General features: G+C 51.5%; 1 protein-coding gene across 4 annotated transcripts in view; it reads right to left on the bottom strand.

The window, feature by feature from the left end:
• LMCD1 (LIM and cysteine rich domains 1) overlaps window positions 1-25176 on the bottom strand; it is a 67973-nt gene that overhangs the window by 6535 nt on the left and 36262 nt on the right. For 3 of the 4 annotated variants that reach the window (XR_010947149.1, XR_010947150.1, XM_067755291.1), the window contains exon 4: window positions 18927-19256. Coding sequence is in view for 2 of the 4 variants with exons in the window: in XM_067755291.1 (XP_067611392.1) it covers window positions 18927-19256 (330 nt within the window). In the remaining 2 variants the exon portion in view is untranslated. Of the gene's footprint in view, window positions 1-3604; window positions 4269-5907; window positions 6124-18926; window positions 19257-25176 lie in introns of those variants that run through there. The other variant, XM_067755290.1, reaches the window with a different exon arrangement.

The following is a 25176-nucleotide window of genomic DNA, read 5'->3' as shown; positions in this document are numbered from 1 at the left end:
AACTGGTGAAATTATTATAAAAGACCTTATTGGGACAACTGGTGAAATTATTATAAAAGACCTTATTGGGACAACTGGTGAAATTATTATAAAAGACCTTATTGGGACAACTGGTGACGGGGATCTGAGGATCAGACTGGTAGAATGTTAGTCCCTGATTTTGATGGTGGTTTCCTGGTTAGGTAGGAGAATGTCCTTGTTTGTAGGAATCACACACTGGAATATTGATGGGGTGATGGGGCATAGTGTCAGCAACACCCTCAAATGGTTCAAGAAGACAAGTTCTTTGTTGTGGCTTTTTTTCTAAGTTTGAAATAATATCAAAAGAAAAAGAAAGTAGGGCTGTTCCCTCCAGAGCAGCTCTTTTCATCAAGGAAGAGAATATTTCTAAGTAGCTCCCCAAAGGTGAAGCCCCGTTGGCCAGCCTTGAGTCACACGCTGTTTCCCCAGCTGCAGAAGAAGCTGGGAAAGTGAGTTTGTATCGCGGGAAGTGGGCTCTCCCCACAAAGAAGGAAATGGGGCGGAGGATGGCCGCACATAGGCAGCCAACGGTGTCTGCCTCATTCTGAAGTTTTCATAGTTGATTTAGGCCCTTTTGGAATCCAGTGCCATGAGCAACAGTGAATCCTCGAAGGGCCCCCGGCTGTTTATTCTATGATTTTGTTGCTAGGCATTATTCTAAGGATTGGAGACTAAAGATGAGAGTATTTTCTCAAGAAGTGCATGGGGGAGCCTTTCTCAAACTAATACTTATAGCACAGTAGAATCAGTGCCGTTATCGCCGTAAGCCTGGGGTATTTTGAGAGCACAGATGAAGGGCAAGGGCCCCTATGATACCCTTGTAGGGAGGGTGAGGCTGGAGAAGGGGAGTGGTGAGAATGGCAGCTGTGCTTCCTGCTGACATGGGGGATAAACCATGCGAGAATTAACGCCGTTACACTGTAGAGCGTATGTCTTTCCAGTTTTGGTGCGGCGTCCCGCTCAGTTATGGCAGCCCCATGGAAGAGGCAGTAATAGGGCACCGTGTGGGGAACTCCAGGCAAAGGGAACAGCCGGGGCGGCGGGCAGAGGTGGGGAAGGCTGGGTCCCGTAGAGGAGCCTGTGTGCTATGCATTTGGCTTCTGGAAAGGGAGCAGTAAGCAAGGTGGGTTGGGGCCGGGAAAATTAAGAAACTTGATTGCAAACCTAAGAAGCTTTGACTTTCTCCCATGTGCGAACAGGGAGCCCCTGTTCTGTAGAGGAGAGTGCACGGCGAGGATGTGTTTCTGAAGGGTCCACCTGAGTAGTGTGTGGACAGGGTGAGTTCGTGGCAGGGAGACTCACCAGGAGATCGTTGTCAGTCTGGGCCGAAAATGTTCAAGGTGAAATACAACGTTGGGGATGGAAGGAAGAGGTGATGGGAGAGAAGACTGCACTGAGTGACCATCAGAGGAGAAGGGGGGTGTCAGAGAGGATTCGGTGTTCCAAGTGCAAGGTTGGTGTCATTAGTAGACACCAGGAAGGCAGGAGCACGTTCTGGGTGGCATCCACTGGGGTCTGTGGGGGACATTACTCCTGTCCACAGTGGTGTGGACAGAGGCACCAGGACAAAATCGATCAGGCATCACGCTGGGGTTTCAACAGAGGAGAGATCATGTATCCCGTAATCTCTCTGTCCCGCCATTACCAACCCCTGCTGAAAACTCTCGGAAGGCTCCCTGTTGCTCGTAGGACAGAAGCAGGTCTTTTCTGTTGCCCACAAAGCTGGAGACCCTCTTGTACCTCAGCATCCATCCTCCGTCTGTGGACCTGCCACACCCATCTTCCTTCAGTCCCATTCATGGTCACCACTGTATCTCCAACAGCAATAAGTAGATATTGAATAAACTGGTGCTGCTTCAGCCACAGGGTCTTTGCACATGCCATCCATGCATCCATCTTTAACCATCTTCCTTTCCCTCTTTGGCTACTCGGCGTCTACTGCCCTTTAGATCTCAGTTCAAGTGTCACTTTCCCAGGAGCACCTTTCCTGACATCCCTGATTAGGTCCAATCTCTTTCATTTGCTTTATAGAGACCCGATTCCCCACCCCCACCCCACCTTCATACCATCCATAGAAGCGGTAATTTTACATCAACTTGTGGGAATATTTGCCCGAGGCCCATCTCCTGCACAGACTGTAAAGTCCAGGGGCACTGTTCTTTCTGTGAGCACTGTACCCCCTGTACTCAGCATGCGCATTGGAATTCTGTAGTGCTCAGTGAATACTTGTGAATGAGTGCATGAGGGAATGAACAGGTGCCTGTTCCATTGGCGCTTCAGGGAGGGCTGCTGAGAAGCAGGTTATGTTTCAGAAGCTCCTTCTAGGACAGGTAGAATTTCTGTAGAAGGAATGGGTCTTCAAGGACCCAGCACAGACCAGGGCAGTGGTGGCAGGGGAGAGAGTCTTGATCAAAAGGAGTTTCTGAATGTTTACGTGAAACAGGGAAGTCGAAATCTAGAGAAAGAAAGGGTTTTAAGACCAGAAGGACAGCTAAGCCAAGTGTTGGAAGGACTCACATGTCAGGATGAGGACTTGGTTGTTAAGTTGAGGGGCAACAGGGATCCTGGAAGGATGGGTCCGAAAGCTCCTCTTTGAGAAGGTGGACATGGCAGAGAAACACGGGGGCTGGAGAGATGAGCTGGAAGCAGAAAAACACCTGCGAAGGATAGGGCAATGGCTTTCGTCCAGCTTGCAAACCACATGAATGGAGGTATTGTAGACGAGTTAATGCGAGCAAAATGTGGGTGGTGAAATGAAAGAAACTGGGCAATAGATGGGCAGTTTAATAAAGAGAGGCCAGGACTTCCCTGGCGGTCCAGCGGTTAAGACTCCGCACTTCCAATGCAGAGGACGCGGGTTTGATCCCTGGTCGGGGAACTCATGGCGTGACTAAAAAAAAAAAAAAAAGGAAAGAGAGGCCGTGGTGATGAGACTGTGAGCTCCTAAGCCTCAGGTCTTTTTCACCTTTATATCCACAGTAGAAAAAGAAAGGTCTTTTTTTCTGAAATTGTGGGGAGGAAACGAATTTGGAGACTGTAAGTGCACAGAGAGGCCATAAAAGAGAGACAGCCTCGCCCGAAGAGCTATTCTGTTCGGCTCATTCAGTGTTCCGTTGGCAACGTTTAAAAAAGGGAGCGATTTCTCTTAAAAGCCATATTTCTTCAGGTTGGCCTGCACTGGCCACCGTGTCCCATGTGGCGCCCATTGGTTGAGCTTAGGTGGCCCTGTTTGGTTGCTTTGAGTCCCCTGCCTGGTCTTCCACCCAAAGGGGCTCACTCGTCACCTGCCGGGACTTGGAGAACACCTGAGTTTCTGCTCCCTGGTTTTCAAGAGGCTGCTCTTAGGTGTCCCGTGAAACACGACACGCTCGTTTCCATCAGTGCTCTGGGGGTACCCAGAACTGGGGGGATGGGAGTTCTGCCCCGAGACCCTTCAGTCCCCAAAGGAGTCTGATGAGACACAGTTGATGAAGAGGCACACCTGCATTTCCAGTGCCTTCCGCTAGCACCGGCACTCAGGATCTTGGCGCAAAACGGATGCCGTGAAATGACTGCCAGGTGTAAATAATGAGATCAGGGCATGTGCGAACTTCGTAAAACTTTTATTGATATATTTATCATGCCAACATTTTTTTATTTAAGATTCAAATTCCATTTGAAAGGGAGGCAACAAACGAGCATCGGGATCCCAGGCTGCTCCTGGAGGAGCCCCCAGCTTCACGAGAAAAGCACGCACATCCTCCAGCTGTGTGATTTGATCACTCAGAGTTGCATTCTGGGAAACTCCTCCTAGAGAGCCCGGGCAGGATGTGTTTCGTTGGTAGCTGGGAAACAACAACAGCAGCAAAAACAAAATAACTGCATCCTAAGACTTCTCAGAACATCTCTGGCTTTGAAGCTATTGACCCTCAAGGATCCCTCCCCACCCGATCTAGAATATGTGTGTGTATGTATATATCTCCACTGAAGAAAGATCACTGTTTTTGTTGCTTGCTGGCTGTCTCGCCAGACCCTTAGGATGGCCTTGGCACACGTGGCTGTGCTTCTCGGTGGGATCCTGTGGATTCCAGCCGTGGGTGCACAGCCCTTCAGGAGCGTTTGGACTTGCTGCACGCTGGGCACAGAAGCTGAGCCCTGGAGATGATGTACGCCCGGCCGCCCAGCTGCTGCTCGCAGCCCTCGCAGACAAAGTGCTCCCGGTGCCAGGCCAGGTCTTCCACGCACTGGTAGTCCTCTGAGAATATTATCTGGGGAGGGGAGCAGAAGAATCGTTCAGCTCAGGTTTTGTCCCTAGTAGACAGGGCGTGGGAGACAAGCCGTAAGATGGTGGTCCCTCGTCCCCCATGCTTGTTTTGACCTTTCAATGCCTCAGTGGAGAAATCTGACATAAATCTATGACAGTAAGTACAGTATTTGGCGAAGGTCATGTTGCATCTTAGCTTCCGGGATCAAAAAAAAAAAAAAATCCTCCGCTATTGACAGGTTTTATGTATCTGACATCTATGATGCTGTCTGGGCCAAATCCAAAGCCCAGTTGCTTGGGCTTGGAATAAAGGAACATCTGTACAATCTGGTGAGGAACCAGAGAGCAGAACGGCATACTGGTTAAATGTGCTTTCTGATTTTGGGGTCAAACGGACCAGGTACGTGTTTTCACTTAACTACCAGCTGCATGACTTTGGGCAAATTACTCAACCTCCCTGTGCCTCAGTTTCCACATCTGTAGGATGGGGATATACATACTACCCGTCCCATGGGGTTTTATGAGGGCCGCGTGTGTTGCTACAGATGGAGTACTCGGAATGGCAACAGAGACAAAGTCAATGCTTTCTGATTATCGCTGACCTCTCTGAGCTGCACTTTTCTCAAATGTCAAATGGAGATAATGATTCTCTGTCCCTGAAAGACTGTTGTGAGATGTAACGGCACATCACATACAACGTCTGTAGCACGTTAGGATGAGGTGTTGTTACCGCGAGCGTACTGTTGATCTCACAGAAATGAGGTGGGTGGGACCAGGACTGCTGACAGCCCTTTTCCTTCTGTAACATCCTTGCCCACACAGGTATGAGGTAGGACGATTACAGGGTCTTAACTTCACACGGAGACCAACACGTGAAAAGTGGGAGGAGGCAGATGTTGGCTTAAAGTGAGGAAGACACTTCTAACCCTCGTATGTGCCACAGATGAAGGTAGTGAGTTTCTCGTCACCAAAGGCATGCAGGCGGTAGTTATTACTGTCATAGCCATTATTGTCACTCTTCATACACCTTAGAGTTTCTCTAGTCTAAACCCATGTTGGAGAGCTGAACCCCTTTCACAGCATCTCGTAACTGTCCGATTGTGTTATGTTACTGCTCCATGATTTTATTGTATCAGCTTGTATTACATGACCCTAAGACTCACAGCGGCTTCCACTTCTTAGTTACTCGGGCCCCATGCCAAGCATTTTCAGGCACGATCTCATTTATCCTCACAGCAATTCCATGGGATGGGCACTGTTACCCTCCCATGTAGTAAGTTATAAAACGGAAGCACAGGGGTTAGGGACACACACGCCTCACAGATGCGGAGCCCAGTTTGAATGTGGGTCATCTGCCTCCTGGCGGCAGCCCATAGTGTTCTTCTGAGCCCTTACTTAGTGCCAAGCCTTGTGCCAAGGATGAGACTTGACAGGAGCTCTGTGTCTGACCCATCCCAACAGGCCCGGGGGTGGGAACTAATTTCTGCCCCACTGTGCAGATGGGAAAACAGAGGCTGAGAGTGTGAAGGGGGATCTGAGCCTCAGTTTTCCTATCTGTGGCTCACATCATCACGAAGCTACACTCCCCTGGGCCTCTGGGTCCCCTCCTGCAGTCTGGGGGTGCCCATCCCACTGGTCCTCACCTCGTCGCAGCCAGAGCACCGGGGCCGCAGGCTCTCGCAGTAATGACGACCACACCAGGGCGCCCCGTCCTTCCAGAAGTAGATGAGGTCCACCAGCGGCTCGGAGCACTTGGTGCACACGAAGCAGGCAGGATGCCACTGCTTGCTGTAGCCTGCCCTGTCCGAGTAGACCACAGGGCTGTCGGCGGGGGCCACCCCCTTGCAGAGCTCACAGACCTGGAAGGGTGGGGGAGGAGCCCCAGGACACAAGGTAGTCAGGAGTGCATCGTGACCTGGGTTCGAGTTTCAACTCCAGTCTCTTTACTTCCTGGGTGACCTTGAGCAGTTACTGTACCTCTCTGTTCCTCAGTTTTCTCATCTGCAAAGTGGGATAATAATAATACTGCCTACCTAGTAGGTAGTTGTGAGGACTCAGTAAAGTATCGGTTTGGCCATAAAGTTCATTTGGCTTTTTCTGTAAGATCTTATGGGCAAACCTGAATGAACTTTTTGGCCAACCCAGTATTTGTTTAGCACAGTCATTCTCACACTTTTTGTTCTCAAGACCCTTTAGACTCTTAAAAATTTTTGAGAAGCCCAAAGAGTTTTTGTTCATGTGGGTAATAGCTATTGATATTTACCATACAAGAAATTAGAACTGAGGAAAAAAATTAAATAACTATTAATTCATTAAAAAATAGTAAACCAACAGCATGTTAACATAAATATTTGTAATTAAAAATAACTAGATTTTCCAAAACAGAAAAATTGAGTCATAGTGTGGCATTGGTTACATTTTTGCAAATCTCTCATGACTGGCTCAGTAGAGGATTTCTCGATTCTTATAACTGTTTTAGCTTTTTATCTTTTGCATCATGTGGTTTTCTCTGAAATAGATGAAAAAAAATCTGACCTTACACTGATTAGAAATTGAAAAAGGGAGGCAGGCATTTTAAATAGCCTTTCTAGATAAGTGTGGAGTATTTTTCTTTGCTATTCCATCAAAATTAGACAAGTGTTAGTTTCTCAAAGGTTAGTTAGTGTAGAGTATCAACCAACCTTTCATCCCGGTTACATTAAAACCCACCGGTCCACCTGGCACTTTGAATGGCTCTTTTACCTATGGAGGATTCATTTTTAATAAACTTAAAATTTTAGAACAGTTTTCGACGTACAGAAAAATTGTCGTCATAGTACAGAGAATTCTCGTATACCCCGCACCTGCTTTCCTCTGTTCTTAGCACCTTACGTTAATATGGTGTACTTGTCACATTCAGTTAACCAGTATTGATATGTTGTTATTAACCGAAGTCCAAACTTTATCCAGATGTGCTTAGATTCGACCTACTGTCCTTTTCCTCTTGTAGGACTGGATCCAGGATCCCACATTACAGGTAGCGATCATGTCTCCTTAGGCTCCTCTGGGCTGTGACAGTTTCTGAGACTTGCCTTGTTTTTCATAACCTTGGAGGAGTACCAGTCAGATATTTGGTAGACCGTCCCTCAGTTGGGATTTGCCTGATGTTATTATCATGACTGCACTGGGAGGAAGACCACAGAGCTAAACGGCCGTTCTCATCACGTCCTATCCAGACGACATCCTCCATCTGTAAAATCCAGTCGTTTTGGAGTTCTCACCTCCTCAGAACTCTGATGACGAGGATGATGCTGGCTGGCATCTCCCTGGGGCAGTTGTGTGTCCAGCTCAGGTGTTTTCCCTCCCGACTGACACCCTTACGGAAACCCGAGAGAGTTACTTGCCCTTCTAGACTTATCTCCCTTTTAAGGAGACCTATATTTCCCCCCCAGACATGGCCAAAGCCAGGTTCACAGAGATTCAGTGATTGCTGGGTAGCAATAGCTGACGAAAGGCAAAGCTGGGATTTGAACACAGGCCAAGCCTGACCCCAAAGCCAAGGTTCTTTCTGCTCCACCGTGCGGCCGTTACATCAGAGTCAGCAAACTACCTGCCTCTGCCTGTTCTTGTAGGAACCATCAGCGTCGAATGGGTTTTACATCTGAACTCTAATTTAGTGAAATGTTTTCTCCCAAAAAAGAATTCCATTCTTCTCATAGTAGACCGGGGTTTTGGACTGAATGGTGCCCCTCCCCCAGTTAACATGTTGAAGCCCTGACCCCCAATGTGACTGTATTTGGAGATGGGGCCTTTAAGGAGTTAACTGAGGTTAAATGAGGTCATTAGGGTGGGGCCCTAATCAAATAGGACTGGCGTCCTTATAAGAAGAGAGACCAGAGATGGATGGCTGTCTCTTTCTCTTTCTGGGTGTACACACAGGGGAGGCCATGTCAGGGTACAGTGAGAAGGTGGCCCTCTGCAAGCTAGAAAGAGGGGTCTCACCAGAACCCAACCCTGCCAGCACCTTGATCTTGGACTTCTAGTCTCCAGAACTGGGAAAAAAAATACATTTCTGTTGTTTAAGCCACCTGGCCTGCAATGTTCTGTTATGGCAGCCTGAGCTAGCTAATACGGCCTGTGTTGCAGAAACCTGTCTTAATTATACTACTGTATTTTGAATTTCAAAAAAAATTTGTGGATATTTATTTTCTCTCTTGTTACATAAAGTACCTACGTGATATCATCAACGCCAGCTCTTGGTCCACAACACCTGAGAGATAGATCAGCTGGCCCTCTACAGAAAATATTTACTGATCCCTGGCTTGAGATGAACACTCTGTCTTACTAAGCACAAATTATATATCAGCCCAAATAGAGATATTTATTGTTTTGCTGTGTAAAGATGAAGAGGCCTATATTCAGAGCCTAAACACTTAGAATTCTTTACATACTTTAACTGCATACTTAATACACTCTTGTGTACGAAGAGGAAATAAAAATTAAAATGGTGGCAATTGGGGAAAGAAAACCAAATGACAGAATACGTCCACGTACTGAGTGTGGTCCCTAAGCACGGTCATGGCTGAGCTCGTGTTCAGGTGAGGAGTGTGTTTGGTTAACTGCTCCTGGCTGCCTGATGATGACGTGCCTTAGAACGTGCTGGATTTTTGGTTTCGATTATGCCCACAAGAATGACGGGTGTGAGTCCTTCACCAAAGTGAACCCTGTCCTTCTGTATGTGACTGAGCCCCAGCTCACCTGGAACTCATCAGAGGGTCTGAACCAAAAATAGGTGATGGAGAATTCCCTGGTGGTCCAGTGGTTAGGACTCCACGCTTCCACACCAGGGGGCACGGGTTCGATCCCTGGTGGGGGAACCAAGATACCGCAAGCCTCACAGTGTGGCAAAAAATTAAAAACAAACAAACAAAACAAACCAAAAATAGGTGATGGATCCGCGTTCATTGACTGTCACATCTCTAGAAGTGTAAACTGTCTGGTGAGGGCTGTTTGAGAAGCAAGTGAATTTTCTGTCTGTTTGTCTTGCCCCTTTCCTCCCACACAGAAGGGGCTTACTGTCCATCCACCACACCTGGTCGAGTATCACCAGGATACATCAGCGGGGCGCCTGACTCCAAGTTTCCAGATGTGCCTAACACAGAAGTGGGGAAAGGGAGGGATACAAATGTACCTGGATGTGTCTGGTGGGTACCAGCAGGCGCCCGCGACCCACAGAAGGAAATAGAGGGATGTGAGGTCAGGAAGCAGTTTGGGGGTGATCACGGGTGACTCTGAACTGTGGGTTGGGACTTCGCTTTGGAGATAGTGGGAAGCCATTGCTGGTTCTGGAGTGCTGGGGTGTGGTTTGCACTGTGAGGGGATAACTCTGGGAGCACTGTCTGAATGGGCTTTGTCAGGAGCCTCTCAGAGGAGTGTCTCTTCCCTCCTTGTCCCCCAGCATCCCTGGCTGTGCACCCTGTTACCACCAGTAGCCAGTCCTTTTTTAAGCAAACAGTGTCATTGACATTTTATGGAAACATGCTGTCAGAGTAATGAGTCCTGTCAACATGCATCAGGAAGCAATTTCTTCTTCTGGCCTCTGAGCTATTTTCCATGCCCCCTTCCCTGTGGTCTCAAAGGACAAGAGATCTGACAGTGTCTCGGCTCTGTCAGCTGGTGGCCCCTCAGCCACTAGGGGCAGCCTCACAACCAAGAGTCCGACTGCCCAGCCTGCCTGGGGTCCTGTGATCCTGGTCCTGCCCTTCTCTGCACAAACTTATTCTCCTACCATCCTTGGAAGGGAGGTTTACAGTTTCTAAATTGCAGTGGGTGGTCGAGAGGGGGGCTAGCTGTGTGACCTTGGGCAAGTTACCCAACCTCTCTGCACCTTAGTTTTTTCACCTGCCAAATAATACTCGGAACATCACAGGTCTGTTGCATGATTAAATGAGATAATAGAATTAATGAACTTGACAAGGGTTCAGTAATAATTAGCGAAAATCTCCTGTTATCCCTACGAAGCCCTCCTTATAGAAAGTTGAGGAGCTAAATCCATTTCCTAAGATGACAAAGACGTCGAAGGCAGCATCTGCTTCTGGTTTGGAGGCCTGGGTTCCTTTCAGTAGCACCATGAGCACGTAGCTTGGCAAGAGGTCATTCCTCCCACCCATGAGCTCTGTGTTTTTCCATCTCTGTTCTTTCCCTCTGTGCAAGGCCAGAGAATCACATCATGTGAGTTTCATCTTCTGTCACTACCCCAGACTCAGCTACAATCAGTGCCCGCCTTGGTGGGCCTGCTTTTCTCCCTCTCCCATCCCACCCCCTCCAAGACAGCGTTCTCAGCCTCGAGTCTGCCCCAGCATCCCTAGAGGGCCGCTCAGAGTGCTGCATCTCCCCACCCCGAGTGTCTGATTAGTAGGTCTGGGAGGGGGCAGGGGCATTTTCAGACTCCCAGGGGATGCTGGTATGGTCAGGGGACCGCACTTCGAGACCCACTGTCATAGAGCGTTTGAACATGACCTTATATAAGAACTCAGCAAAAATGACATGACCAATTAGGTTCCATGACAGCAAAAGCCAATTTGAATTCCTGGTATGCTTAAATTCTAGACCATTTTGAAGAAAGCCCAATGTGGTCATTCCCAGGTGACTTCCCCTCTAGAGAAGCCACTTTTGGTCGAGTAGAAGTCCTTTGGAACTAGGCTAAAAGGCACAGAGAAGACCATTGATCATTAGCATGTCAGTGGGTTCTCATTCAGACTCCCAACTGTCTAAAACTAGAGCCTTCTCATGGGAATCTGCCCAGCCTTTGCCTCGTGACCTAGTTTGCAGACTGTGGTCCCTCTGGGGGAAGGAGCTGTAGCACAGACCTGTCGTAGGTAGAACACATGTGACGTTTCTCCTGGTGCCACTGAAGTTCTGTCTTGCCCCGTTCAAATGGTGAGAGATTCTTCATCACAAGCGTCTAAATGAAAGAGTTCGTATATTCTGTACTTCGGGATTTTGTAAACACTTGCACTGAGAAAGCTGAGGAGCATTCTAGATTCAGCTGCCTGCAAAGCTCAGACCCTGCAGCGCTGGGGTTCCCTCCGCCGTGAGGTGTGGAAATGATGCCGGCAACTTCTTGGACCCTCCTCCAACCAATACCCATATTCCCTTTCTTTGCATATGGTCCCGCCGTAGTAACTCGCTTCTGTAGAACAGAATGTGGTGGAAGGGATGCTGTAGATCCCTGAGGCAGGTCATAAAGGCAACACAGCTTCCACGGGCTCTTTCTTGGGAGTCCTGAGACCCGCATCCGAGGGCAGCCACATGGAGAAAACACAGAGATAGAGGGAGAGGCCGGGGCCCCTGCTGGTCCAGCCCTAGCCGTATCTGTCTTCCAAGCATCAAGCCCAGATGTCAGGGACAGAGACAAGCTCTCCCGCTGAGCCCTGCGCAGGTTGCTGATCTGCGAGAAAACAGACGATTTGGAACAGGTGTTCTAAGCCGCAGCATCTCAGGGTGGTTTGCTGTGCGGCCCCAGGTAACAGGAGCAGCACACGTGGGCACGCAGAGTTATTCAGGCTTCTGAAATGGAAGTAACCAAGACACAAAGTGTTTCAGGAAGCAGCAGATTCAGGACGGTGGCCCCAGCTTCCACGGCCAAAGAGCTGTCTCCAGGGATGAGCCGAGCTGGCCTCCAGGGACAGATCTGCAGATGCTGAGAGACCGGTAAACCAGCCGTAATCCGTCTGCCGCGGCTGCCAGCAGTTCTGTTCCAATCATGGCGGTTCTTTTCTGGAAGGCCCTTATCCAAAGGCCTCCCCAGTCTAAACCCAGATTGCCTCGTGAAAAGCGCACCATTACAATACAGTAAATATTGACTCAGGGGCCTTGAATTCAGGCACTGGGTTCTTTCCAACACAAATACTCAACAATTTATTTATAAACAGCATCTCTCCATTTCCTCTTATGGCGATTATTCACCATCTTTGCTTTGCAGCCTCGTCTATCGGCAGTTTTTTGGGTTTTTTTTCCTCTTTTCTGGCCCAGTGTCACGGCTGGCATCTTTAGCCTCTTGCGTTCTCTTGCCCCACATGGGCACCTTCCCGAGGTTCCTTGTGGTGCAGAATAGGTGGGTGGCCGCAGGCGCTGCGGTTAGGGTCCCGGCCTTAGCACGAGGTTCCGCCGTAGCTTCATCTGGGGGGATCTGCGAGCCTCAGTTTCCGCATCTGTGACACACGGTGGGCCCTGATCTTGGGGATTGCTTTGCACGTGGGGTCAGTGCTGTGGGCCCACCAGTGCTTTGTCTCCCGCATCTTCTAGGGGCAGGTCCTCGAGGAGGGGGCCCTCTCCCAAGCAAGGCAGAATGCAGGCGTTTCTAACCGCATCTCCCTCACTGCTTATCTGGTGAAGGGGGAGGATGGGGCCAGGAAGGCTTCCCAAATGCGACACTTGGAAGAGAGAATGTCAGCCTGGGGTGTTCCCGAATCTGGCTTTGACAAGTGTATCCCTACAGCGGGCTGCTGCTGAGTAGGGACGAGGCTTACGTGCGGTCATCTCTGTTGCAGAGGCCTCGCCAGGTGTCTGGGCCACACGGGGGCTCTGGAAGCGGGAGCTGCCGTCCTTTGGAGTCTGTGCGGGGTTTGAGGTGAGGCAGGCCTGAGTTCCAGTTCTGGCTTCACGGCTCACCAGCTAGACAGCTAGAGAGGGGGATGATATATCTTGCCGGGTAGTTCTTGGGATTGAATGGAACCACCGTGTGAAGCCTCTGGCGTGCTGCGTGGCACGATGTAGGTCGTCAACGAATGGCAGATGACACTATCCTCAGAATTATCAGCATCCCCAAGTAACCTCCAGTAGCAAAATAAAACGGAACAAAGCCCAGGTCATTCATAAATGGTGAAAACCATTTTTTATGGTTCTTCTAGTGCCAGGGTCAGCAAAGTACATCCCTGGGGCCAGATCCAGCCTGCTGCCTGGTTTTGCAAATAAAGTTTTATTGGGACACAGCCCTGGTCATCTGTTGAGGTATTGTCTTTGGCTGCGTCAGCGCCACAAGGACAGAGGCCAGTGGTTATGACTGAGACCTCGTGGCTCGTAAAGCCTGAAATATTCACGATCTGCCCTTTATAGGAAAAGTTCGCCAACCCCTGTTTTAGTCAATGGACTATTACGTAGCCCACTTTGCGGGGGGGCGGGAAAGATAGTTGTGAAGCCTTATGAGGCAACACGGCAAAGTATTTACAGTATGGAAAGCAGGATAAAAGGAATTTTCTGTGGCAAATCAAATCTCCTTTAATGTCATTAAAATATCTCCCCTGTGAACAAGGTGGTAGGCAGATGCTGAGAAGCCTGGTAACCATGGCAGTTTGCGGGGCAGGGGGGCTTCCTTTGATCCTCTGTCCTCCAGCTCAGGCATGGCTTGCAGGCCTGGGGGCGCACAGTGGTTTCAAATTCGCAGAGAGGGGCTGGCAGGAAAGCCAGCCTGCCGGCCCACAAGCCAAACATCTGCTCGGACCAAGCTTTGGAAGTCCCTTGCCCACAAGTATGTCCCTTGTCGGGGCTGGAGTTGGGCTGAGCCGCCAGCGGCTGTTAAGTTTCCATCTGAGAGGCCCACCTCGTGGGAGGGAGGGGACCCACACCTCCGGTCCCTCCTTTGTGCATTCTTGTGGGGAAAGGGGGCAGGGGCGTTACACTGTAATTTGGGACCAAATTAACACATCTTTACGACTTCCAGCAATGTCTTCACTTCTTTCAGTCTGTTCTCCTCTTAGTCACTTTCTCTCGGGCCACAGCTTGGCCCATGAGGCAGGAGCTGGGGTCTCCCGGCAGGGATGAAAACTACGAAGGGGCGGAGATGACATTAAATGCTATGTCCTGGCTTTCTTTCGTCTTTCTTCGGTTACAAGTTTGGGGTGTAGGGAAGGGCGGAAATTCCTGGGCAGGATGACCATGCCCAGGAAATTGGTATATTTAATTTCGGAGAAAACATCCAGTAAACTTTCTAAACGCAGGGAAATGGTCTGGTAGAGCTGTTCACCGTCTGAGCATTGAGGTCCAGTGTCCGTAGGATCCATCCAGGTGGGAGAGGTCGGGAGTGGGGGCCTGGAAAGCAGATATGGGGCCCCACCGTGCTGCTGTGGAATGGTCTGGGCTGCTGGGGTGGGCAGCTCCACGGCCGCGGAACACTTCGAAGCCCCCAAGACCCCCGAGAACCCGTGGTGGATGGGACTGGGGCGGGGCAGGCACGTCCTTCCCTTGTTCTTGGCTCACAGACGAGAGGCCCTCAAGTTCTTCACCAGGCTGGGCTGGGAGTAACTCTGCACACTGCCATCCACCCCGACAAACATAAATGCACGTGCCCTTGCTTTGTCCCCACCCTGCTGGGACCCCGCAGGGCTGGTGACGCAGAAGGACCTGGGCTGGAACCTCGCCGGCAAACCAGTTAACCTCTCTGTGCCTCAGGCTCCACGTCTGTGAAATGGGCATAACGACCCCAAGCCGTCTTGCCGGTCGTTGGGAGGATTCAAAGAGATGAATGAGCCTGCTGTGAAGTAACAATTCCCCACCACCCTCGCCGCTACACGCACACACAGGGGGGCAGATCAGGGAAAGAGGCTAAATAGTGGGGTGTTTTTACTTGGCCTCACTGATTTAAAGGGCCTGCTTTGGGAGTGACAGTGGTTGGTTAGTATCTGGGATTTTTGTGCCGTGGCGTTTCCTCATGAAGTGGGATGACTCTCAGGGCATTTGCCATGCCACGGCCTCTCCTGAGCTCAGGGTCAGGATGACACTTGCAGGGACCTGCCCTGAGGTCGGCATGGGCGGCCGCAGCTTTGGGGTTCATTCCCAGACGTGCCACGGCTGATTTCAGGCCTCCCGTCCTGTCACGGGGCCCGTGGGAAGGCCTGGCGGAGGGCCTTACTCAGATCCGAGTAAGTGAAGAGTCCCGGCCATGAGGACGGGTCGGCTCAGAGGGCGCTGCTCCCATCACCCAGCTGGCCCACCGCCCTACGGCTTCACCCAGCGCTCAGCCCGTGGGTGGGGATTCCACACAGGCGACTTGGAGAAGCCTTCTGGCGATAATGCTCCTCTGGTCTGGACAGTCTGGTGGAGGGGCCTGGGGTTGCGGGGAGGACTTGGCAGCCAGGGTCTCCGAGGAAGGGCACGACTGCAACAGGCCGCCCAGCAGCAGGACAGAGCCGAGCGAGCTCCTGGGAGAACCGCCGTGGGGTGTAGGCTACCGGCAGCTCAGAGAAAGCAGGGCGCGTGGCCTCCGGCTGCCAAGTGTAGAGTGTAGTGCGCTCTGGGATGGGGCATTCGGGGCGGGTATAGATCAGGGGGCTACGTTCTGTGCCTGTGTTTCCACCACTCCCTGTGGAGAGTTCAAGGAATTCAAGAGTGCTGTGCAGTGTTCTCAAAGCCGTACACCCTAAGCCCGGGGGCCACATAAATCTAGAAAATGCCCCCATTAGCATCTCTCGGATCCTCCTGTATACCAGATCGGCAGTATCATTTTGACTGAGCTTAAATGTAAGATCATTTTTAACCCTCTTTAGCGGCGGTTCTCAAAGTGTGGCCCCCAGCGTTGGCATCAACCTGGAGACTCGCCAGGATTTCAGGTTCTCAGACTCCACCTGCACCAACAAGTCTGGGGTGGGACCCAGGCCTCTGGATTTTAGCCAGCTTCCAGGTGACTTTAGTTCAAGAACCACGGCCGTGGCCTCCTAAAGGCTCTGAGAAGTCCAGCCCTAAAGAAACCCATTTCGTTTTGTTTAGTCTGATGTCCCCTTTACATGGCCCGTTTACAGCTTCATGGCCATGAGCTTTCTAGGAATAAGCTTTGGGAAACAGGAAAGAGGGCTGAGTTGGTTCGAATCCTATAGCCTCCCTTGGGCGGTTGGGAGCTTTACATCAGATACCCTCCTGCTTAGCTCTGTCCTCGGTCCAGAGAAAGCCCGCTAAATGGTAGCCACTAACAACAGTAATAACGTCGCCGTTAGGATGATAAAGTGTGATACGTTACCATCGTAGCTCCAGTGTAATACATTTCACATGGCCTTCTTTTTGCCACCTTTTCTTTCATAAATCACTGTTGGATTTGGGGTGTCAGTCCTATGCTTCCTCCCTGTACCTGGGTTCTCAAGTTGAATGCCCTGACTGCTTCTAGCAAAGTCTGTGGCCCTCGTCAGGGGAGCAAAAGTCAGGCTTCGTGCCTGATGCCTGTCTGTGGTAACTGTCCTACCTGCCCTTTTATGAGAACAAGAGGAGCCCAGCACATAGGACAGCCAGCACCCATGTCCCCTAGATATGCCGCCCCCTGGGGTAGAGCAGAGCAGTTCAGGCAGCGAGCCCACAGCCAGGCCCCAAAGGCAGGGCTGCTGGGGACAAGCCATCTATGGCCTGGCAGGTTACTTAGCTACCTTAATAGAATTTGCTCCCCGGCTTCAAGGAGATAAACAGGGAGTTAAATACAGATAACAAGCAGGGTTTTATAACTCAGCATCACGCAGTAGAAAGAGTATGATGATCCAGCTTCTGCCCTTTAGAAACGATGGGGCCTCTGACAAGCCACCATTCTTCTCTGAATCTCTGACTGCTCACCTGTAAAATGGGGCTGGTGAAATCCACCTACCAGGTAACAGTTCGAATTAATCCAAGACCTGGAAGTACTGAGCACAGCACGTGGCATGTAGCAGGTGCTTCAGGCATGTGAACTTGAAATCTCATCGTCCTTTCAGGCAAAATGGACACCCTAGTGGTCCCCATCTTTCGAGGATCAATTTAGTTCGAACATGGGACTTCCCTGGTGGTCCAGTGGCTGAGAATCCATCTTGCACTGCAGGGGACGCCGGTTTGATCCCTGGTTGGGGAGCTAAGATCCCACATGCTGTGGGGTAACTAAGCCTGCGTGCCGCAACTACAGAGCCCACGCGCCACAACTAAAGAGACGCCTGCACGCCACAACGAAGGATCCTGCGTGCTGCAACTGAGACCGGACGCAGACAAAAACGAAAACAAAATTTAGTTTGAACATTCATTCATTCATTCCCTTGTTCAGTCATTCATAGATCGCGTATTTATCAAGCACCTATTCTCTATATTATATAGATGACTGCTGCTGCGGATACAGAGATGGACAAGACAGGACTCAGCATTTAGAGAGGGTGATGGACGTGAGTCTACTAATGACATAATTTGTTATCTAATTAAGATTGGGGTTAGGGTCAGGAAGGAAAAGTCTGTCTTCCCAGCCAGCCCGACCCACCAATATCGGCTTCCTTCGCATTCCCTATTTACTGCCTGGTCTTGTTTAAATGCTTCCAAAGTGTCACAGCCATTTCCTAAAGTTGACTGTTGCCAAGGCCCTGGGATCTCAGGCCGCCTCTGCCCCACTTCCACACTGTCCAAACCCGTGGGCTGAGTCCAGGATAAAATACGTTCTCAGACCAGCATTTCTCTCTTGGGAATGGCAACTGGGAAACGTCACAGACTTAAAGACGTTGCGTTCCAGCTTGGAATTACACAGTACTAATGTGTTAAAGATCGATGGCTGCTGGAGGGTGGATAGAAGGCAGGACTGGGGACAAGGCTAGTTTATGAAACGTGGTAACTGGATCTAATGTTTTCAGAAGTTCCTGGCATGTGAATTCTTCCTGAGAAATGGTCTTTTCAAGACCATCACTAATTTGTGCTAGTGAAAATCCATTTCATTCTTTTGTCTTTTTGTCTCCTTGTTCTTTGTGTTGGATGGCAATCCCAAATGAACGGGCCCAGGGGGCGGGGGTGGGAGATGCAGGACGCAGGTTTTGGATAACAAGTGTGAGTCCCTACAGAGAAGAAAGACCCGCCCCTTCCGGATGTACTGACGGCATCGTTCCGGCTGGCATTTCCCGGGGGTGTCTGGCTCACGCGGGTGACGGCTAGCCTGTTCCCAGCAAGGCAGGTGGTTTGCCTGAGGACCCTATATATTGGGACTTTTATCTCCAAATGTCACGTAGAAGCATGAAGCCTCTTGGCTGACAGGGGTTGGGGGCCCATGAACGTTAGCAAACAGCCCCACGTGGCCCGAATCTCAAGCCCGCCAGCTCTCCCTACGGCCCTTGCAGTAAAGTCCTAAATCTATGGCATCCCAATACGGGGACAGTGTCCTCTGCCTCTTTGATTTCCCGGGGCTCGGAGGACAGTACAGGCCAATCAATGCTTGAGTGATGGATGGACGGAGGGCATGACCCTTCCGGAAGCGTGCCCCTGCTGACCTCGCCAGCCTTGGGCCCCCCTGCACCCTGGTACCACACTTCCAGCCACCTGGGACTTCATTCAGTCCTCTGACTGTGCTGTGCTGTCTGAGACTTTCACCTTTTTTTGCACGTGATCACCTCTTTAAGGCAACACAGGTCTTCCCCGAAGAGCCCGAAGGCCTGGGGCACTCTTAATTATTCTTCCAAGGCCAGCATGGGCCTCACCTCCTCCCCCAAGCCTACCCTCACCCCCAAGCCAGGACAGATGCCCTTTCTCCGCACTGCGACGGTTTGCTTGTCTGTGACCTCTCCTGGATCGTGACCACGAATGAAGGCAGGAATGAGGGAACAGAGCCTGGGGCTGGGGCCCTGACCCTGCAGCCCTGGCCTGGGCGGTTTCAGCCAGACCCGATGGATGGATGGATGGATGGATGGATGGATGGATGGGAGAGACTTACGTGTTCCTTGGACGGGTCGCTGATGCTGCCGTTGGTAGTTGGGGCGGCTGTCTCTGCGCCCTCGGGCTTCTCCTGCTGCTTCCCCTCCTCCTTGGGCAAGCCGCCCTGCCCGGGGAGGGCCACTTCGCCCACACCCAGGGCCTCGCTCTTATACTGCTTCACAAACTCCTCCATCACTTTCAGCTCGTTCTCCAAAAGTCCGCGGCAGCGAGAGGGGTCCTGGTCGTAGATAGGGAGCTGACGCAAGAGCTGGCGCCGGCGGTAGTAGGCGCCCTCGGTGCCCGTCACTGGCTGCTTCTCCTTGGGGATGAGCTCCATGTACTGCAGGCCCTGGGGAAGAGGAGACCCAGCACCATGATTCCCAAGCACTGGGCAGAGATCTGAGCCCTGGCGAGACCTGGGCTTCTGCAGGTCTCTGCAGAACCCAAGGATTATCCTCAAGGAAGAAGCGGGGTGAATTTGGGGAACACTGGAAAGAGACCTAAATAAGCTTCCGCTCTCCCCTGAGTCACACTCACAGATTCACAGTCTCGATGAGAATCGGGTAATTTCAGTAGACGTTCCTTTTAGATTTGCTGGCTTTGCAACAAGGATTTTTGTTTCCTTCAAAACTGAATATTTTTACCTCATTTACCTCGTGGCCATGCTTCTCATTTAAAAAAAAAAAGTCGATCTAGTTTAAAATCGCTTTTCTTGGCAAAGTATAATTAAATCACTACAGGCAGAAGGTATTTCATAGTTTATTAATTTAAAAATATGCAAAGGCACCTTCTAATAGTAGATCGACAAGGTCTCAGGTCAGTCCCATTTCCACACCAACAGGGCTGGCACAGATGCTAGACCACCTGAATATTCATATGTCCGTGGATGACTGTCCAATGGCCTTCTGTTGGCTGGCTTGCTTGCTTTTGTGAGATGAGCAGAAATCTTACACTTGGGTGGGTCCCAGGGACGGGGAGATTAGGGGAAGGTGAAGGTCGAGGCCACACAGCATGAGAAAGTGTGAAGGGCCAGTTGTTGGTCCTGGACTACTGTTCTCCACCACTGTGCCCGACCTAACCCTGACCCATACCTGCCTCGCCCACCAGACGGCCTCATTCCCACGCCCCCGTGGCTGCTGCCGTATTTACCCTCTTAGAATCTGCCTGCCCCATATCTCGTCTTTGAGGCTGGCCTCACCCTGGAGTTGTGTTAACCAACATGGAAAATGCGATTCATAATGGACAGTCCCAGCTGCGGCCTGTCTGTACGGAACAGGGTATGAGAACCTGGGGGAGGGGGGTGCTACTCCAGAGCCTGGTTTGCTGAGTTTCATAATAAATGAATTCCGGGTAAGAGCCTTTTGAGAACAGGGAGAGGCAGGTGTGGGAATGCAGTTGAGGGGGGCTGTGAGCACCCCACCCTCGGCGGCTCAGCCCTGCATCCCGGGGGGCCCGGCTGAGACCTCCCGGCCCTGCGGGCTCACGCATACCCTCTTCGTCCCTGTTCCTCTGCACAGCCCCTCATACTCTCAGGGCACCTTCTAGACGCAGGAAATGGCCTGGGTGGTGCACGGAATCCTGGGGTGCCAGGAAATGTGGGTTTCTAGCTCCGGCCCTGCTGCTGCTCTCCGTGTAAGATCAAGAAAGCACCCAGCCTCTCTGGGCCTCCGTTTCCTCATCTGCAAAGTTCAGGGTAGAAAGCATGCTCGTTAGGGTCTGGGCCATTGTGAGGAGTCAGTGGCCACCTCACTTGATCTGCCTCACAAGTAAGAGGAGAGCAGTGTCACTCAGCCGAGTCCGCAGCCCCGAAAAGGGGCCAGAGTAGGCTGGCTGGCCAGAGTCCCAGGCCCTTCACCCAACACTCAGAAGAACCAGAAGCCCCGGGGGGGCCCCCCAGCTGACGACACGTCTGGCAGGGGCTGATCCCTGCTGTGTCTTGGGAAGCCCGTGGCTTTTCTCTTGATCAGCGTGAAACTGCAGGTGGCCTCCGACGAGAACAGGCCAGACGGGTAGATCTGAAGACCCTTGTCTCAAACTTTGCGGTGCATAGGACTCGCTTGGCGCCCTTGTGGGAGAGCTTCCCAGGCCCACTCTGTTTTAGGAGCCTGCAGGGGCCTGGAAGTGAGTGCTTGTATAGGTCCTCCTGGGGGAGTCTGAAGTAGGACATCCGAGGGCAGTGGGTGGGGGAAGGGATGGGACCAACAGAGGACGGGAAGCAGCGGCCCAACAGCCAGCAGGCTGGGGTGGGGCACAGGGCCCTGAGGAGATGGATGAGGGTGCGGTAGGGCACAGGACCCTGGGGAGATGCAGCAGGGGCGGGGCAGGGGAAATACCCCCGCCAGCCCTTCCTATTTCTTGCCTGGGGCCTGCCCGGCTCCTAGAATCTCAGGAAGAATTTTGCAGCAGTGGAAACAAGAGCTTTGCTCATGCTGCCAGAATGGGCGTCCAGACCTGGCCAGTATCTCACTGACTCCGAGTGCTGAAGCAGCCCCAGTTGCACGGAGGATTCGGCTGATGGGAGAGCAGCCTCTTCTAGGAAGCCTGCTTTCTTCCCCCATTGGAGTGGTATGAGGAACGGTAGGGACAGCTAACACCTACGTGCTGCTCGCTGCGTTCCAGACCTTCTTCTAAGTGTCTGACCTATGTTAACCCATTTAATTCTCACAACACCCCTAGGAGAAAGGTACTAATATTATCCCTTGGGAAACTGAGGCACAGAGAAGTTAAGTAACCTCCCGAAGGTCACACAGCTAGTATGCGGTAGAGACAGCTTTGAACTCAGCAGCTTGGGTCTCAACTTCTTCTATACTGAATGTCTACAAGTTGGATGATTTGCAAAGATAAAAGAAATGTCCCCCAATCTCTGGGGGAGTTTCCTTTTGTCATCATTTCAGGGTGAGGGGGCTGTGGAAGCATTGCCTGGTGCCAGGAGGCTGTAGTCCCTGGATCTGTGTGTGGCTCTGGTCTTCTAGGGCCTGCACCCCTCCCTGCCCGACTTTGTAAGTCAGCCCTGCGGCTGAGGTTGCGCCTGCACTCACAGTGTCCTCAAAGCCCCAGCCGGGTACCAGCTCTCTGCCTTTGCTCTGGCAAGGCCCCAGCATCTGGCTACCACGGGCATGTGTTTCGTGATGGCTGGCCTTGCCCGGCTGGCCTGAGGCCCCTCCCACACTCCCGAGCCACACGCTGATGGCAGACATTGCTAATCAACCCTGATGAGGGTCTCAGAACCCACCTCAAGGCAGCCCTCAGGCAATCACTATCAGTTGGCATGGACTCGGGAAGGGAAGACGGGGAGGGAGGCCAGGTCAGAGTGAGCTGCCGGTGGTGCTCAGAGCCTGCAAGAGAAGCTCTCAGGTGTTTCTCCACGAAGCCGACTACGGTCATGTTCCCAAAACCTTTAGCAAGATGCCTTTTCTAGGATCAGTTGGAAAGATTGGTTTAGGTTTTAAGTTTTTCGTGAGAAACTCTCTGAACCATTTGGTGCTCTGCTGTCTGGCACAGCCATACTGGGTGAAGAGGTTCCTGGAACCAGGCTTTTTCAGGACAGAAATCAAAAGAGCAGAGAGAAAAGTGGAGGAGAAGGATGCTCTTTTCCCAGGGTTGGGCAGTGGGACACACACAGACTCTGGAATCAGAAAACCCAGTCCTGATTCTGTGCTTTCTGATTCTTCTCCAGCTGTCAGACAAAGAGAGCAAATGGGCTTCACGTTACACGTTAATCCTGGTCAATCATGGCAGCCTGGAGTGCTGTGTTGAGTAGGATTCTGAGGCCCAAGGAGGGCTCAGTGGGAGACAGTGCGCTGACTGCCACGGGTAAGGGAGCAGAGGATGGGGTATGAGTGAATGCCAGCCCTGCATGCGCGCCTCAACAGCTTCTGTTTGCTCTCCTGTAAAATGGGGGCAGTAATGCACCCAGCGCACAGGGAGTGGTGAGGTGTTGATATCCTTCATATACAAATACTCCATGGATGCTGGTTCCCTTCATCTTCTCCATCTTGCCTCCCCACAAATTCCCGGCTAGCTTTCAAAGACCCATTCACCTCCCTGAGCCTCGGTTTCTTCTTCTGTAGCTGAGGGTAATAACAGTACAGCCCTAACAGTGTTGGAAAATCAGATGCGATTGTGCATGTGTGGCTCTTAGCGTAGTGCCTGGCTCATAGTAAGTACTCAGTACATACTAGCAATTAGGTTTCTTGTGACTTTAGTCTTTGAAGACTTTAGTCTTTGAAGCATTTCTCTGGCTTTTATTCTGGTTGGGAAGGGTGACAGAGAGCAAGATTCAGTTCCACTTCCAAAATGTAATCAGTCCTGATCACTTGGTAATTAAAAAAAAAGTCGGAAGGGTGAGTGGGAAGAAAGTCGTCCAATCTCAGAAATGTGATTTGCTCGGGCAGGCCAGACGCAGGGCAGACAGAGCGGCCTTTATCCCATGTGGTTTTATGAGCCGGCATTAATCACGGCCCGACGATGCCTTCCTCTGATTAGTCTGGGGCTGAAGCGTTTGGGGTTTTCACCAGTCAGTTCCTGACGCCCACAGCTGGCTCTTTTATGAGCTGCTTGCTTTAGTTTCCGCTCACATCTTGGAGACCCACTGATGGCTCACCCAGGCCCGGGTGCCGGAGGGCAGACCCGCGTTCGGAACCGCCCGGCACTGCCGCTATTCCGTGCCGCCCCCCGTGGCCCCCGACCTGCCCCTGCCTACCCACTGGAGCTGTCGAAGTCCAGCTCAGCATTCTGTGTTTCCTCACACGTAAACTAACCCTCACTTCACAGGGTGGCTGAGCTCATGCAGGCTGACCTGTTCTTTTAAAATATGCTTCTCAAAAAGCAAAGCTTTAAAAAAAACCCAAGGAAACTTTGCCTCTCTTCGCTTTGTCTAGAAGGGATGTTTTTCCCCCTCTTAAGCTCCAGCATAGCACTGTGCTGCTCGAACCGTCTATGGTGAAGGATCAAGATTTGTTTGGTGTTTTTTCCACGGATTGCAGGATGATTTGTGGGCTCAGTGCACGTGATGAGAACGTAGCTCAGGCCACATGAGATTTTCACGTGAGGCTGACCACGCGGGAGCTCTGATCAGCCATCACGCACTTGGATGTCAAGTGCCACAACATTTTCCCAACATTTATTCTCAATTTCTGTGCTTCCGATCGGGGGCCAGTCACAAGGATTTTGTGGAGCAGTGCCAGTCCCCAGACCACACGTGGAATGTCCTTGGCTGGGAGGCGACGTGGCACAAATACGCCTCAAGCCTGCTGCATGCCCTGTGCAGTGGAAGGCGAGGAGTGAGACGGTACACAGGACAGGCATGCGCGTGCTCTCGTGGGCCTGGCTTCACTCCAGTGTAGGGGAGAGGTGATGACGAAGCACAGACACGCATGAGACAATGGCAGCTCGAAATAAGAGCTTCTAAAGAAACCATGGAGAACTGGGAGAGAGAAGAAATGTAGCAGAGGGATGGGTGACATGTTCCACAGGTTGGGTAGTGAGGGACGGCCTGTCTGAGATAGGACTGGCAGAAGGAGCCAGCCATGCAGAGAACCGGGAAAGGATGTTTCAAGGAGAGGGAACAGCATGTGCAAAGTCCCCGAGGAGGGCAAGAGCCTAGGGAGCCCAGGCCTGCCGTAGAGTGGTCCAGGGCAGGAAGGTGGAAGGTCATTGCCATGCAAGGTACTCAGTGAGGGGGCGTAGCAGGAGCTGTGGGGGGAGTCCGCAGGGACAGGGACACACGGGTCTCAAAAGGCTCTCCTTTTCTCCCGGGAGAGATGGAATTCAGCGTCAGGCTTGCATCTCTAACACTGTAGGGTTTTCTTAATCTCACTAACCTGTAGAAACCATCTGGGTCCTTGCTACTCCAGGTGTGCTCTGGGAGCCGGCAGCGTCGGCATGACCTGGGAGCTTGGCAGGACTGCAGATTCTCAGAACGGCCCTGAGCCTACTCGATGTGTTTCTGCAAGCTCTCCAGATGGCTTTTACGCTTGTGGAAATTTGAGGGGTGCTGGTCCACTGCTCTGCGTCTTGAAGGGGGCCCACGTGGGGTATCACTTGGGGCTTCGTTTAAATACTCGTGACTGATAATTCTGATCCTGCAATCTGCAGCTTCCGATTTAATGGTCTGGGGTGAGGCCAGTGCATGGGGACTTTTCTTGGGTCCTTTTCGTGGGCAGCCACGGGGTGACCTTGTGCAAGTCACCTGCTCTCTCTGGGCCTTGTCCTTCTCTGGGTGCCTCTTCCCTAGGGTTGTGTAAAGCCAATTTACTTCTCTCTTTTAA

The sequence above is a fragment of the Pseudorca crassidens genome, chromosome 10, assembly GCF_039906515.1.
Source record: "Pseudorca crassidens isolate mPseCra1 chromosome 10, mPseCra1.hap1, whole genome shotgun sequence".
Classification (NCBI taxonomy): domain Eukaryota; kingdom Metazoa; phylum Chordata; class Mammalia; order Artiodactyla; family Delphinidae; genus Pseudorca; species Pseudorca crassidens.
Note: the sequence above shows the minus strand (reverse complement) of the source record. Positions and strands in the feature narration are given on the sequence as shown.